This window comes from Mesoplodon bidens (assembly GCF_964165515.1).
Source record: "Mesoplodon bidens genome assembly, chromosome: 5".
Lineage (NCBI taxonomy): Eukaryota > Metazoa > Chordata > Mammalia > Artiodactyla > Ziphiidae > Mesoplodon > Mesoplodon bidens.
This window is the reverse complement of record NC_138161.1, coordinates 95,816,048-95,830,233: the sequence shown is the minus strand read 5'-3', so window position 1 is coordinate 95,830,233 and position 14,186 is coordinate 95,816,048. Positions and strand designations below refer to the sequence as shown.

Sequence of the window (14,186 nt, the reverse complement as noted above, 5' to 3'; positions counted from 1 at the left end):
GCAGTAAGACTGGTTTAAACAAAACTCTACTACACTGACAATCTAAATTAAGTAGAAAGGAAAACAACTTAACTGAAGGTTGAATGTCAGGTAGGTGCCAGGGGCTTTACAGAAGTTTTATCATTTAATTCTAATATACACTCTTCAGCATTATTACCATCCCCACCATCAAAGGGAGAAAAAGCCCCGAGGTACCATGCCTTCCCTAAGACCACACAGAACAGGAATGCAGTACAGTCAGGGTTCAACCAGAAGGGACACATTCCTAATCTACCTGCTCTTTCCCTCCAGCACCTGCCTCTGGAAACACACTGGCATCTGATTACAGGAGGTGCAAAAGGAGCCTAAAGAGCATTCCAGCCAAAATGTGACAACCAAAGACTATTGTCCGTCTTTGTAAGTTGGGTGCCCCAGAAGCAGACTCTGAGACAAAGATTTGAATGCAAACAGCTCGTTTGGAAGGCTATCCCAGGAAGCACCCTAGGGGAGTGAGGGAAGAGAGACTGAAAGGGCAGGAAGCCAGTGCAGGGACTGTGAACAAGCAGATGACCCCATGGGCCACTGGGGCTCGGTCCAGCTGGGGAACTCCAGGAGAGTTACCCCACCTGAGCGTAGGGATCTAGGGTGTTCATCCCTCCACTCCACAGTCACTGGCTGAGGGCTGTTCCAGGAGCACAGGAGGGAGCACGGCTCTGCAGCTTTTCTGACTGTCCGGTGCACTGGCCTACCTGGCTCGGGCAGGCAGAGAAGCTGCAGGTGCTCACAACTGGAGGCCTTAGGGTGGGGATGGGCTCCAGGGCAGGGGCTGGCCATGGTCAGCGTGTACTACAAATGTAGAGATAATTCTAGAGAGAAGTTTTGAGTTTTTTAATTAATTAATTTTTTAATTAATTAATTAATTAATTTTGGCTGTGTTAGGTCCTCATTGCTGTGTGCGGGCTTCCTCTAGTTGCAGCAAGCAGGGGCTACTCTTCATTGAGGTGCGTGGGCTTCTCATCACAGTGGCTTCTCTTGTTGCGGAGCAGGGGCTCTAGGCACGCGGGCTTCAGCAGTTGTGGCTTGAGGGCTCTAGAGCACATGCTCAGTAGCTGTGACACACGAGCTTAGTTGCTCCACGGCATGTGGGATCTTCCCGGACCGGGGCTCAAACCTGTGACCCCTGCGTTGGCAGGCAGATTCTTAACCACTGTGTCACCAGGGAAGTCCCAAGCTTATTTTTGATAAAAGGCATCTGATAAGAAAATATATAATTGCTAATTCAGTGAAGAGGTAGAAAAATAAATATTCCTTTGGCCTGTTTTGGGGGGAAAAGTTCCATTTTGCTATCTGACCCTCACCTTGGAGGAATCCTGACTCCGTTGTCTAACTGGGTGAGGTTATTTGCATACTTGGACACCGGCAATTCATTTTCCCACGTATCTGGGTCCTGCTTTCTGTATGGAGATTTTGAGCTGAGAACTGCATCACAAGCAATTGTTACCTGTAAGACAAATACAGATGTGATATATTAAAACAGCTTGAGAGAACAGCAACTTCTATAAAATGAATTTTAAAGTTTATTAATAAATACAGCTTAATTCAAGAAAACTCAAATAGCTCAGTTACCACGAGAGCAAGATGCTAGTTTCCTGACCCCAGCACATTCACCCTGGGTCTAGCTAGGTTTTATCCTGGCCTGGAGTTTGCAATAGTAACAATGACACAAGATAGCAAAGAACCAAATCCAGTTTGTAAACCCAAGCATAAGAGTCAGATTTAACAATTGTTATCTCTTAGCAAGTGGAGTGAAAAGTATAAGGTGAACAACTTACAAGGGTGAAATTAGCAACAGGAATGCCTAGGATTTACCTAAGTGGTGTGTTTTACTCTTAACAAATATACACCCAACCAACATCCTCAACTCATCACACAATGATATGTGGTCAAGAGCACTTGAATGAAATGCAAGCGGCATGGCTCCATTTCTTAATCTAGTGCAAATGTGACACTGGATGGGGACATGCCTGGATGTCTCTGTGTCAGATCAGCCCACATCATGAGCAAATCTGCGATGTCTGGCTTGGCACTAACTGACTACAGGGGAGGGTGGACTCTCTGCTTTCTCCCAAACCCCACTGATTCTGGATATATGCCTCTCGCCACATTCGCTACGTGCTTAATGCTATAAGCTATTTCTAACTCTCTTTAAAAACATATTCTGATGAGAATGTAAAATGGTGCAGCCACTTTGGAAAATAATTTGGCAGGTCCTCAAATGGTTAAACAGAGTTACCATAGGACCCAGCAATTCCAGTCCTAGGTATACACCCAAGATAAATAGAAACACGTATCCACGCAAAAACTTATATATAAATGTTCATAGAAGCATTATTTATAACAGCCAAAAGTAGAAATGACCCAAATGCCCATTAATGATAAATGGATAAAGTATTGTATTTTGATACAATGAAATGTTATTCAGCAATAAAAAGGAATGAAGTAGTGATACATGCTACAACATGGATGGATCTTGAAAATATATGTTAAGTAAAAAAAAAGCCACCCACAAAGAACCATGTATTGTATGATTCCTTTTGTATGGAATGTCCAGAAAAGGCAAATCCACAGAGACAGAAAGTACATTAGTGATTGCCAGAGACTAGAGGGAAATGAGATAGTGGTGACGGATGCCCAACTCTGAATATAATAAAAGCCATTGAATTGTTTGAAAAACAATTTTTAACAAAAATCTGTATTCTACATCACTAGCATCCTGTACAATTAGCTGAACTTCATACAGAATATTTTCCTCTGGGTAGCACTGACAACGGACCCCAGAATGGATTAAAAAACATGCTCTGTGGTGACCTAAATGAGAAGGAAATCTAAAAAAGAGTGTATATATATATACATGTATAACTGATTCACTTTGCTGTACAGCAGAAACTAACAGAACATTGTAAAGCAACTATACTGCAATAAAATAAAATAAGCAACAAGGAAAATAAAAGAGACAATGGAGGAAGTTCCCTCAGCTGCCATCCCACTCCCACCCCCACCCAGGCCCTGAGCAATTCCTATCAGTCCTACATCCAAAATCTATTTGCAGTCTACCTCTTCTTGATTTCAGCCATACCCATCCTTGTTCAGCCATCGTCCCAGCTCACCCGAATGGCCACACAGCAGCCTCCTTACCATCTCCTTTCTCCCACTCTTGCTTCCTCTTCTCTGCCTGGCAGCCAGTGATCTGCTGTGAACATTAGATCCCATCCTTCTCCAGCTTAAAACTCTCCAAGGTTAAACTAAACACTACCAATTGACTACACTGGGCTACCCACAGTCAGGAAAAGGAAAAGGTCCCTGCCCTCAAAAACCTTATACTCCATTACAGCTTAATCAGGCATTCATAAATGTATTTAAACCTCTTTTTTCGGGGGGGAGGTGTCTATTTGATAGAAGTTTGTTACTTGATTTACAATGTTATATTAGTTTCAGGTGTACAACATAGTAATCTGATATTTGTATAGCTTATACTCCATTTAGAGTTATTATAAAATATTGGTTGTATTCTCTGTGCTGTACATTATATCCTTGTATTTTATTTATTTTATACCTAGTAGTTTGTACCTCTTAATTCCCCCTTCCCCTATCTTACCCTTCTCTAAACCTTTTTAAAAATATTCCCATTCGGGCTTCCCTGGTGGCGCAGTGGTTGAGAGTTCGCCTGCCGATGCAGGGGACACAGCTTCGTGCTCCGGTCCGGGAGGATCCCACATGCCACGGAGCGGCTGGGCCCGTGAGCCATGGCCGCTGAGCCTGCGCGTCCAGAGCCTGTGCTCCATAACGGGAGAGGCCACAGCAGTGAGAGGCCCGCGTACCACGAAAAATATATATATATATTCCCATTCATCTCCCACAAGAAATGTTATTTAAGTAGCCTTTCCTTTCAATTATCAAAATTCATCTCCCACGCCCTTCCAGTAATGCCCCTAGAAAACAAGGCTGAGTTCACCATGAGCCCCTTCCTGATTTTATGGGTTTGGGCCATGCTGCCTTAGCACTTCTGGCTACACATCCTAATCTTTTCAGTCTGGTCTGTTACAACCTCTTTGTTGTTTCACTGACTACCTCGATCCCTTCCCTGTCCTCTGAATCTTCTCCTCCCTATTAGGTCTTTTTTAAGTGTTCTAGTTTGCAATGCACAGTGATAATAATAAGAATATAATATTCTCTCTTTTCTTTGAATATCCTTCCTGGTGACACTCAACAAAATTTCCTTAATCATCTAGGACGTTATAAAACACTGACCTAGTGTTTTCAGAATACCACCTAAAATCACTTAGAGGCCCTTTTTATGGATCATAGATGAAGGTCAGGATCCACTATCCTATAATTATACCGTGAATTATCTCAAGTACAGGGGTGTTCTGGAATTGGCTCAAACTGGCTTACAGACTTGTTAAATTTTAAGAAATTCTACAAGAGGGTTGTTAAACACAGCCATTATTAAAAATTAAATTCTATTAGCTCACAATTAAATATATTTTTAAAAGGTAACAAATATTCTAAACTCTTCACTTCCTAGTTGTGTTACGCTATCTTAATAACTAATCTATATGCTCTTGAGGTCACTTACATCCACATTATGCGAACGGTGGAAACTCTATGGGAGGGTGTCCTACTACACATTTCTTCCCAACACTGCATTCGGTGACATGTTAGCCTAAAATGGGAGTATTTACACCATGGAAATCAGCAAACATTACAATGCAGGGCTTTGCCCACAGGGAGCTAGTTGCTAACCAATTACAAGCACACCAAGGCCTGAGTTCCTGAGAGTCCCAAACACTATGTCTCTGTGACCCCTATAACACTAAGAGGTAGTTTAACTTTCTGGTAGAATCTACAGAGTACCTATTTGAAACTGATTTCTTTTTTTTGTGCTGAGAAACTCAAGAGATGATGAAGAGTCACCTGGTTGGGTGAGTTCAATAATTTTTGTTATTTAAAAGCTGAAAAAGAGAATTATCAAACACCAAAAATGTAGCAAAAGCATGAAAAGAAATTATAGTAACTAGCATCTGTTATATAGATAAATCTTACCAGTTACCATCAGACAAATCAGGCTTTTCCTTCTATCTCCCCGCCTCAACTTCCAAACAATTCTCTCTTTTTTTTAATTCTTAAAGTATTTCTTAATTCTAAAAGACTCTATTAAAAATTATAATATATATTGCTGGATATGGATTTCTATGACACTTCACTTTTCTATAAAAGTGTTCACACTTAGGATTATATTCTAAATATAGGAAAAATGAAAAGTACTTAAAGGCTCTCATTAACTTTTCTCACATAACGACTTTTTCTTCATAAGGGAGTGAGAGAAAAATCATTTCTCATGACATTCATTCACAATGTGCTTCTTCTTTTTTGACAGCAGACTCAAGAGTTATATTAAACAAGGGCAGTGAGAACTGTCAGTTGTATACAGATATAAGCTTTAGTATATAATATCAAGTAATGGCACAGGGTAAGACCATTTTGTCCATCATATATTTTGTCCTTGATCACAGCCACATGAGTGACACAGGGAATTGGAGAAAGCAGAGGTAATTTAATTCTGTACACATTGCTAAAACATATGCATTTGGTACTAAAAAAGATATGCTATATCAAATAATTAGAGGAAAGAGCTATGATAGCTTAATACACAAATTTTTCACTTCTATGGTCTTATGTTTAGGTATAAAGTAGATCAGAGGCAAAAGAGGCTGAATGGTGGCAACTGGTCCCTAATGACATGGGAATCCCAAGCACAAATGTCCCCTCTTGGCAGGGGCACATGAGCAGGGGACTGTAGACAGAGTCACACAGCATCTGAAAGAATCAGGGACCTAAAGACCTGGCTTTGGTTCTAGCAAAGCTTGAGAACGGGAAAAAATGAACTGGAATGTCTAACTCTGCTATCTGCAGCCAGGCTCTGAGAAGTCAGGATGCAACCAAGTAAAAAAGAGGAAAAGAAAGGAAAGGGAACATAGGAAAGGATGGAGCAGCGGAGACAATACAGGAAATGAGGGAAGAGCAGGAAAATGGTCTGGGTCCCCACAGGATTCGAGAATCAAAGTAAAACGGAGCCTGACTTCCTTACACCATCGTCACCAGCCTTAAGTTGTTCAGGAAGATAAAAGTTGCTCCACAAAAAAGAAGGGAAGGAAAGGGAAAAGAACTCACCACGAAACCTAAATTCTAAAACCTAGAAAGCAGTCTTCATCCTCAAAGGAACACATTATCACAGAGCTCCTGGAGACCTGTGATTTGTAAATATTGGGTTATTTTCATAATCGTGTTGCTGTTGTTTCTCAGTGGAAATCTTTTATGTTTCCCAAACAAAATTTTACCTGGAAGGCCAACATGCAGAAGAGATAAAAATTTTAGGCGTCCCTCTGACCAGAAGGCAACCCCTCTCCAGCAGTCCCTGCACATCTCGGGGGCACAATTTGAAAATCTAAGCACCAGACTGTGATTCACAGGTGGGAAGAAGCCAGCCCACCTGGAGCAGGCCGGCCAGTGAGCAGTGAAGCCCAAACAGCACTGGAAGTAACAGGCAGCGGAGGGTATATGGCCCAGTGTCACTGAAAGGGAACCTGCGAGGCCCTCTTCATGGAGGAGAAGCAAACTGCTTCTGTTCCTGCTCCTTCCTCCCCTCCTCTCTCATTCACCGCGCCCTCCCCACCGCCCAGCGCACACACACTGCACACGCACACACACCTGACACAGAGAGTCACGCGCATCTAGCTAGCAGCCGTGCACACTCACTGACCAGGGCTGGTAACTCCTCAATATTTGGTAGTGCTATTTCATAGTGGTCTGGGAATATAACAAGTTTGGCTTCATCTTCATATTCATAATCGTCGCTATTTAAATCGTCATCAGTATCTAGATCTGAGGAGAAAACAAAAACAAAGAACAAGAAGTGAAGAAAGAATATTCCACACCAAGGCAGCACTCACTGGGAAAGCCAGGTATCCACAGGGCTGACAAACCAAGGGCGCGGCATTTACAATTCAGCCATCCATCTGCCCCAAGCCAGGAAGAGGAGGCCTTCCATCCTCCCTAAGTTATACACACTTATCTTCAAGGGACAGATGTATAAAGAAGACTAAGTCATATCATAAGGCTTTACAGTTAAAATAGACATTTGTGCTAGGTGTTCAATTCTTAGAGATGTTTAAAGGAATAGCCTGGTCATTATGATTTGTTGGGTACCTGACTCTTGATTTCACAAGAATGGGTTGGAATGTTTCTTACAACACAACAAGAGAAAGTACATGGGTTTGAGAATAGATAAACCTAGGTTCAACTCCGGGTCCAAAGTTTAATGTTTCTTTGCGCAAGTCACAGGCCTCATTTGTAGAATGGAGATAACACTTATCTCACACAGTTTATAAGGAGAATAAATAAGAAATTGTAAACAAGAGACCTGACACATAACAGGTTGTCAATAAATGGTAACAATTATTTTAAAATAAAATCTCAATTTCCCTCCCTCTGTCTCTATCTCCCCCATCCTCTCCCTCCCTGCTAAGAGTTGTAGAAATACTGCCTAGTAAGCCAGAGGGGGAAACCCCATAATATAAGTGGTCTTGTTGTCCTCAGGCGGTAGAAAATTTTCAGTAAGAAAGTCTGGCCTGTTATCTATCAAGTCATCACCTCTTTACTTGGCTCATCTCTGGGAAAGGTTAGGCAAAGGCTCAAGGAAATGTCCTGTCACAATATTTACATGGACATTTCAGCCTTGCATTCACATGGATACCAGAATGCCAGATCATGTTTGTATATTTAGACATTTGGAACTATGGTGACAAACAGCTCTCAAGCCATCTTCTACTCTCTCTCTCTCTCTCTCACACACACACACACACACACACAAACCCACACACAAACAGGTACACAAATATGGGCTCTATAAACAGGAGAAAGTTATTTTACTAGATGAGGCAGCCAGCTGAGAACCAAAGGATCTAGATTCTGTTACTACCTTGTTGTATACCTCAACCTGCAATCTTTTTATGTACAGTTCTGCTCTTAAATTCTCAAGGGGAGAGCAGTTTTAAGTGGAAAATGAGATACAGCTAAAATGCAGTCTACACATTTTGATAAAAGACTCTAAATAATAAGAATCAGAAATGCCAAAATAAACAAACAACATTGTTAGCCATAAGAGGTTATTTTGACAAAAAGCAATGTTAAAGAAGAGTCTAAGAGTTTAAGAAGTAACTACAGGCATTTATGTAAAGAAAATGACTCAAAGACAGACATTCTATGTTATAAAAATCTGAATGCCCCCAGTACCTGTAATTTTTAAAAATTAGAACCTAAGTGTTCAATGAGAATGATGTTGGGACTTCCCTGGTGGTCTAGTGTCTAAGACTCCACACTCCCAATGCAGGGGCCCAGGTTTGATCCCTGGTCAGGGAACTAGATCCCACACGCCACAACCAAGAGTTCGAATGCCACGACTAAAAACCCTGCATGCCGCAACTGAGACCCGGCGCAGCCAAATATTTAAAAAAAAAAAAAAGGAATGGTGTTGAACCCACTAGAATATTACTTAAATGATATTTTTTTAGACTATGTAGAAACATGGAAATGTTTATGCCATGTTAATGCTAAAAATACAAAATTCACCTTCACTGAAAAGACAACTTTGTAGTAGTTATGTTCATAGACAAAAATTCGAAGGAAATCTGAACAAATGAAAATAATGAATGGGGAATTCCATGGTGGTCCAGTGGTTAGGACTCCACACTTTCACTGCCAAGGGCGTGGGTTCAATCCCTAGTCAGGGAACTAAGATCCCACAAGCAGTAGAGCACAGCCAAAAGAAAGAAAAAAAAAGAAAAGAATGAATGGATGAACTTTATTCTTAAATTTTTCTCTATTATATTGTATATAATGATTTTAAGTAACCAAAGTATAAATTGTTTGGTTTTGTGTACACAGTCAGCTCATATAACACATTATCTAAATGTCTTTTTTTCCAGAGAAAACATCTGCACTTAATGCTAATTCAAATCTTACCTGGCCAAAAACAATGATAAACTAAGGCCAAAAAAAAAAAATCCCACCCTGACATTGACCAGCTACGGAAGCCTGGGCAAGTTCTTTCCAAGTTCATTTTCCTCATGAGTAAGCTATGGATAATATTGTCTACCCCTTAAGATTGTTGAGAGGATTAAAGAAGATAAGGTTTTAAGGTACCTAGTTAGGATCTGGTAGGTGTTAGGGGCTCCACAGGCAGCTGCCATCACCCCTACCATCACCCTCGCCATCACTGTCATCTCTTCTCTATGCTCCTGACAACTAACAAAAGCACAAGTGACCTCCCTTCCCTTTGGTTGCCCAGCTCCAAAGCAATCCTGAAGTCAGTTTCAGGAGGACCAGATATCATGGGGGATTTTCTATGTGATCTGAGTGTGGAGAAGATATGAACTTCAAATGCTTCTAGACTGTAAGCTCTAAGCGCAGGAAGTGGGTTTTATTCACCTTCTAAATCCCTAGACTCCACACAAGGCCCAGCACACACCACACACTCAGTAAACATCTGGGAAAGGAGACTTTAGGAAGTTAAGAATACCAGTGTGTTTAAGGACAACAGCAAAGCAAGAACATCCAAAGGGCTGTTACAGGTTTTGATTTTTTTAATTGGTAACTGATGTGTGTTTAAAAAAGCAAGACTACTGTCATGCAAAAAGGCAGAGCTTTGTTAGGCTTCCTTACACTTATAGTTTACTTTTATTTTTATTCTTAATTCACTGGGATGGAAGGGGACCATGATCTTTCCCAAAAACCTTAATCCAATTTAGGGAAAAGTCAGCAGAGGTAACCTACACTCTGAATCTAAGGGACAAAGCTAAGGTTTCTCCTGCCTCTATATATAACCCCACAATCCTAAATGTAAATCTACAATTTCCAAATTTCTCTAATTAGAGTCTCACCATCCCAAAACATCTAGTTGAGGAAACTACAGAGTTACCATAGCCTAGGGACCAGCAGAACGAGCACCCCCAACCTCTCCCAGCAGCTACTTTCCACGGAGACTATTAACTGGCAATACCTGGATGGGACCTTTTTCAAAGGTAAAAAAAATTTTTTTTAAATACCTCTTCTTTAACTCTACTTACTGATCTGCTCAGATACTTGAGAGAAGTGGCTGGGACCACAGCCATTCCAAGACGTAACTATGAAGCAGCACAGCGGAGGAAAGGATCCCTAAATCAAACTAGGGCAGTGAAGCCCGGCTCAGAGTGCTCTCGGCCTGACTGTATTGGTGTTAACTCATGTGCTGGAGGTGAGCAGTCTGCTGCACCAGTGCCGTGAAATCTGACCAACCGCTCGCCCTCACGAGAAGGTACGGAGGCAGCTCCTTGAGCACAGACCCTGTTCTTAATGACCTACTTCAGTTGGAAACAGAAAAATAGAGTTTACTTGAAACTTCTGGTAATTATAAGCACAGATGAGTTTTCTGAACAGGCCCATTCCTGGAACTTTCCACAGATGTTCTGTTTTCAACCTGTTCTTCATCAAGTATGAATGCCAAGGCTAAAGACAAAAATGTGGAATGTAAGCTCTCTGAGGTTTAGCAGTAGCTCTTCAACATCCCAGTCTGCAGACATGGAAGAACTGATGCATTTACTCCTGTCTGTGAAAGTTGGGGGGGCCGGTAGGGGAGTCAATAAAAATGTGAACATTTAACACTTTTTTTTGAATTTTTGAATTTTATTTTATTTATTTATTTATTTATTTATTTTTTTTTTTTTTTAATTTTTATTTTATTTTATTTTATTTTGCGGTATGCGGGCCTCTCACTGTCGTGGCCTCTCCCGTTGCGGAGCACAGGCCCCGGACGCGCAGGCCCAGCGGCCATGGCTCACGGGCCCAGCCGCTCCGCGGCACGTGGGATCCCCCCGGACCGGGGCACAAACCCGCGTCCCCCGCGTCGGCAGGTGGACTCTCAACCACTGCGCCACCAGGGAAGCCCATATTTTATTTATTTTTTTATACAGCAGGTCCTTATTAGTCATCAATTTACATTTAACACTTTTATGACATACCAAAGATATGGTATTTTTAATTAAATTTATTAGCAGGTCTTTACACAACTACACACATTTGTAGCTTTAATGTACAGAACATACGAGATTAGGCCAGAATCACATCACAAGTCCTGGGGTATTTCTTTGAAGATCCCAGACTCCCTTCCATTCCCCCTTCTCTCCTTCCATCTCATAGAACAGTAAGTTTTCTATCAGCCTACTCCCAAAATTCACAATCTTTCATATCATTATCCTTGTCAAAGACAGCCTAATAGTGTCCCTTTCTAGCTTAAAAACATTATTGCAGAGCTACCCACACTTTCCCAGTTCACAGCACCCTTTAGCATCCCAGAAATTCTTGCACAATACCAAGAATTGGCCCTAAACCAAAAGAAATGCCTGATAGTTCTTTTTATTTAGTAATTCGGTCCAAACAACTTATTACGTATTTATGTTCTAATAAGGTAGGAACCATTTGAAAAGATAATACACATAAATTGAAAGGAAATGAATGCTTTATTTCACTCTTAAATAACTGTAATTCCTTACTAAGGGGACGTGTATAACTGTGAGCACTGCAGAACTTCTCTTTGAATCAGACTAGACGCTGCCTCCTTTTTTTCCCATTCCACATTTATTTTCACATAGTACTTGCCTTTTACCACAGAAACCACTAAAAAAAATAGCTTCACGAAGAGATGAAGTCACTGAAAGGAGTATAGGATACTCTAGTAGCGAGACTACATCAAGCTAATCTCTCATGCAATGTTCAAGCATCACTGTGTTCCCTTGAAGAGTTAAAATATCCTGTGATTTACCAGTGAGTTAGTTGAGGCAACCTGGAGTGCCTCAGGACAGTTTTGGGAACCAAAGTGTTAATGGCTCCCCATGACCTACAGGAAAAAAGTCTAAAAGCATGGTATATGTCTAGACTATTGCCGGAAGAACACACAACATATATAAGGATGTACAAGCAGAAAATATTATTTGTCTCCGGGCAGAGTAAGTAAGTGGCTGGGAGTCAGGGAAGGGAGAGAGAAAAACTTACTTTTCATTACGGAAGCTCTTATAACTTTTCAGTTTTAAGCTTTGTCCATGTGCTATGTATTCAAAGAATATTTTTAAAATCCTAAATCCTAAAAGAAGCATAAAATTTCTATGACTCAAAAATTACCAAGAATTGTCATTGTTGATTCTAAAAAACATTACCAGCAAAAGCTCGACCTGAGAGAAGGATCCCTTAATGGGGGTTTCACTTAGATGACTATCAAGGTAATCAGGAGGAAGAGTGCTTTGAATGCAGGGGAATGAGGCTCAGGAGACTTGAGTAAGCAATTCAGCACCAGCTAATGGCCTCAGTTTCCCTTATTGAAGGTCATAACTAAATGACTCAATGGTTTCAATATCACTGTTGAACCAATGGAAAGGAATTAGTCACAAAGTCATTAAGTAAAAGGGGATAAAAAGCTTCTATCCAGGAAAAAGCATTAGTCATCTGCACGTGTTTTGTGAAGGGGATAAAGGGTCATCATAACTACATTTCAATAGCAATGAAAAGGTACTTTGTAGTCAAAGAAACAAAGGCTACAAGAGAGTTCTCCTCCTCTTCATGAAGAGACAACCCAATGTCCCTTTTAGGGAAGGAAACTGTGGCAGAGGCTACTAGCTGCCTCCCAGTATTCATTCTCCCTTTCTTCCTTAGTAACACACTTTATTCAGTTAAGAGACTTTACTTTCCAGCCTCCTGTGCGGCACACGGCATAGCCATGTGACCAAGTTCTGACCAGAGAGGTGTAAACTAAAGTGTTGCATGGGGATCTATGAGAAGGCTGACAAAAAGAAGTTGAATCCCCTGGGAGATTAGATTTTTTTTTTGTCCTTTCCCCTTTGTCTTCCCTGCCTTCCAGAATGGGGATGTGATGGCTGGAGTCCCAGTAGCCATTTTTGGACCATGAAGTGACCATGAGGTTAGAAATTACAGGACAGGATAGAAGGTGAAGTAGAAATATGGAAAGAACTTAGATCCTGATGAACATGAGGACATCACATCAGCCTGGATTTGTTGCTTTCCAACATCCTCTATATGAAATGAGAGAAATAAACATCTACCTTATTAAAATTCACCAATATTTTACATTTCCAATTGCATAAATCAGGGTAGTTCTAATACAGTCCTTCACTGAAATTAATTTACAGGCCACACCACCTTGAAATCAGAGCTGTGATCAGTGCGGCAAGAGAAAAGTGCCTGCTACTGGGAGCTACGAGGAGGTATAAATCAGGGCTTGGAAAACTTAATCCTTTCTAATATAAATTAGTGATGCATCTGAATATAAAACAATAGAGAGAACTGGGGCCTAGGACAAGCCCCAGAGTGCCAATGGAATTCAAATTTAAACTTTTTAAAAAGTGGTACAGTCCAAATAGAACATTTTTGCTGGGCTGTGAGTTTTAGGCAGATCCTGTGGCTTTCTAAGACATGAAATGTTGAGAGAACACAGAGAGTAGCCTGTAGAAAAAGTCCAACTGAAATGAAAGGGTGGGCTAGTTCTCCCAGGAAGCAATGGAGGGGTCCACACAGTATGAAGCACAAAACCTCAGTGCTTACCTTTGGATTAATTTTTAAAACAATTACTTGACAATATCCGCTACCACCAGTATGATCACTAGAGAAATCAAATGGCAGGGTCTTTTGAGTAAAAGACACAAAGGTTAGGGACTTCTCTGGTGGCACAGTGGTTAAGAATCCACCTGCCAATGCAGGGGACATGGGTTTGATTCCCTGGTCTGGGAAGATCCCACATGCCGTGGAGCAACTAAGCCCGTAGGCCGCAACTACTGAGCCTGCGCTCTAGAGCCCATGAGCAACAACTACTGAGCCCGCGTGCCACAACTACTGAAGCCTGTACACCTAGAGCCCATGCTCTGCAACAAGAGAACCCTCCACAATGAGAAGCCCACACACTGCAACAAAGAGTAGCCCCCGCTCTCCGCAAATAGAGAAAGCCCGAGGGCAGCAACAGAGACCTAACACAGCCAAAAAATTAATTAGTTAAAAAAGAAAAGAAAAGCAGCTAATTTTTTTTTAAAAAGACACAAAGGCTAAAGGAT

At 41.3% G+C, this 14,186-nt stretch overlaps 1 protein-coding gene across 3 annotated transcripts in view; it reads right to left on the bottom strand.

The window, feature by feature from the left end:
- Positions 1-14,186, bottom strand: part of USP13 (ubiquitin specific peptidase 13) — a 128,105-nt gene that overhangs the window by 73,876 nt on the left and 40,043 nt on the right. For all 3 annotated transcript variants that reach the window (XM_081234770.1, XM_081234771.1, XM_081234772.1), the window contains exons 4-5: positions 6,800-6,921; positions 1,338-1,480 (exon numbers count right to left, since the gene is read on the bottom strand). In XM_081234770.1, coding sequence (XP_081090896.1) covers positions 1,338-1,480; positions 6,800-6,921 — 265 coding nt within the window. The remainder of the gene's footprint in view (positions 1-1,337; positions 1,481-6,799; positions 6,922-14,186) is intronic.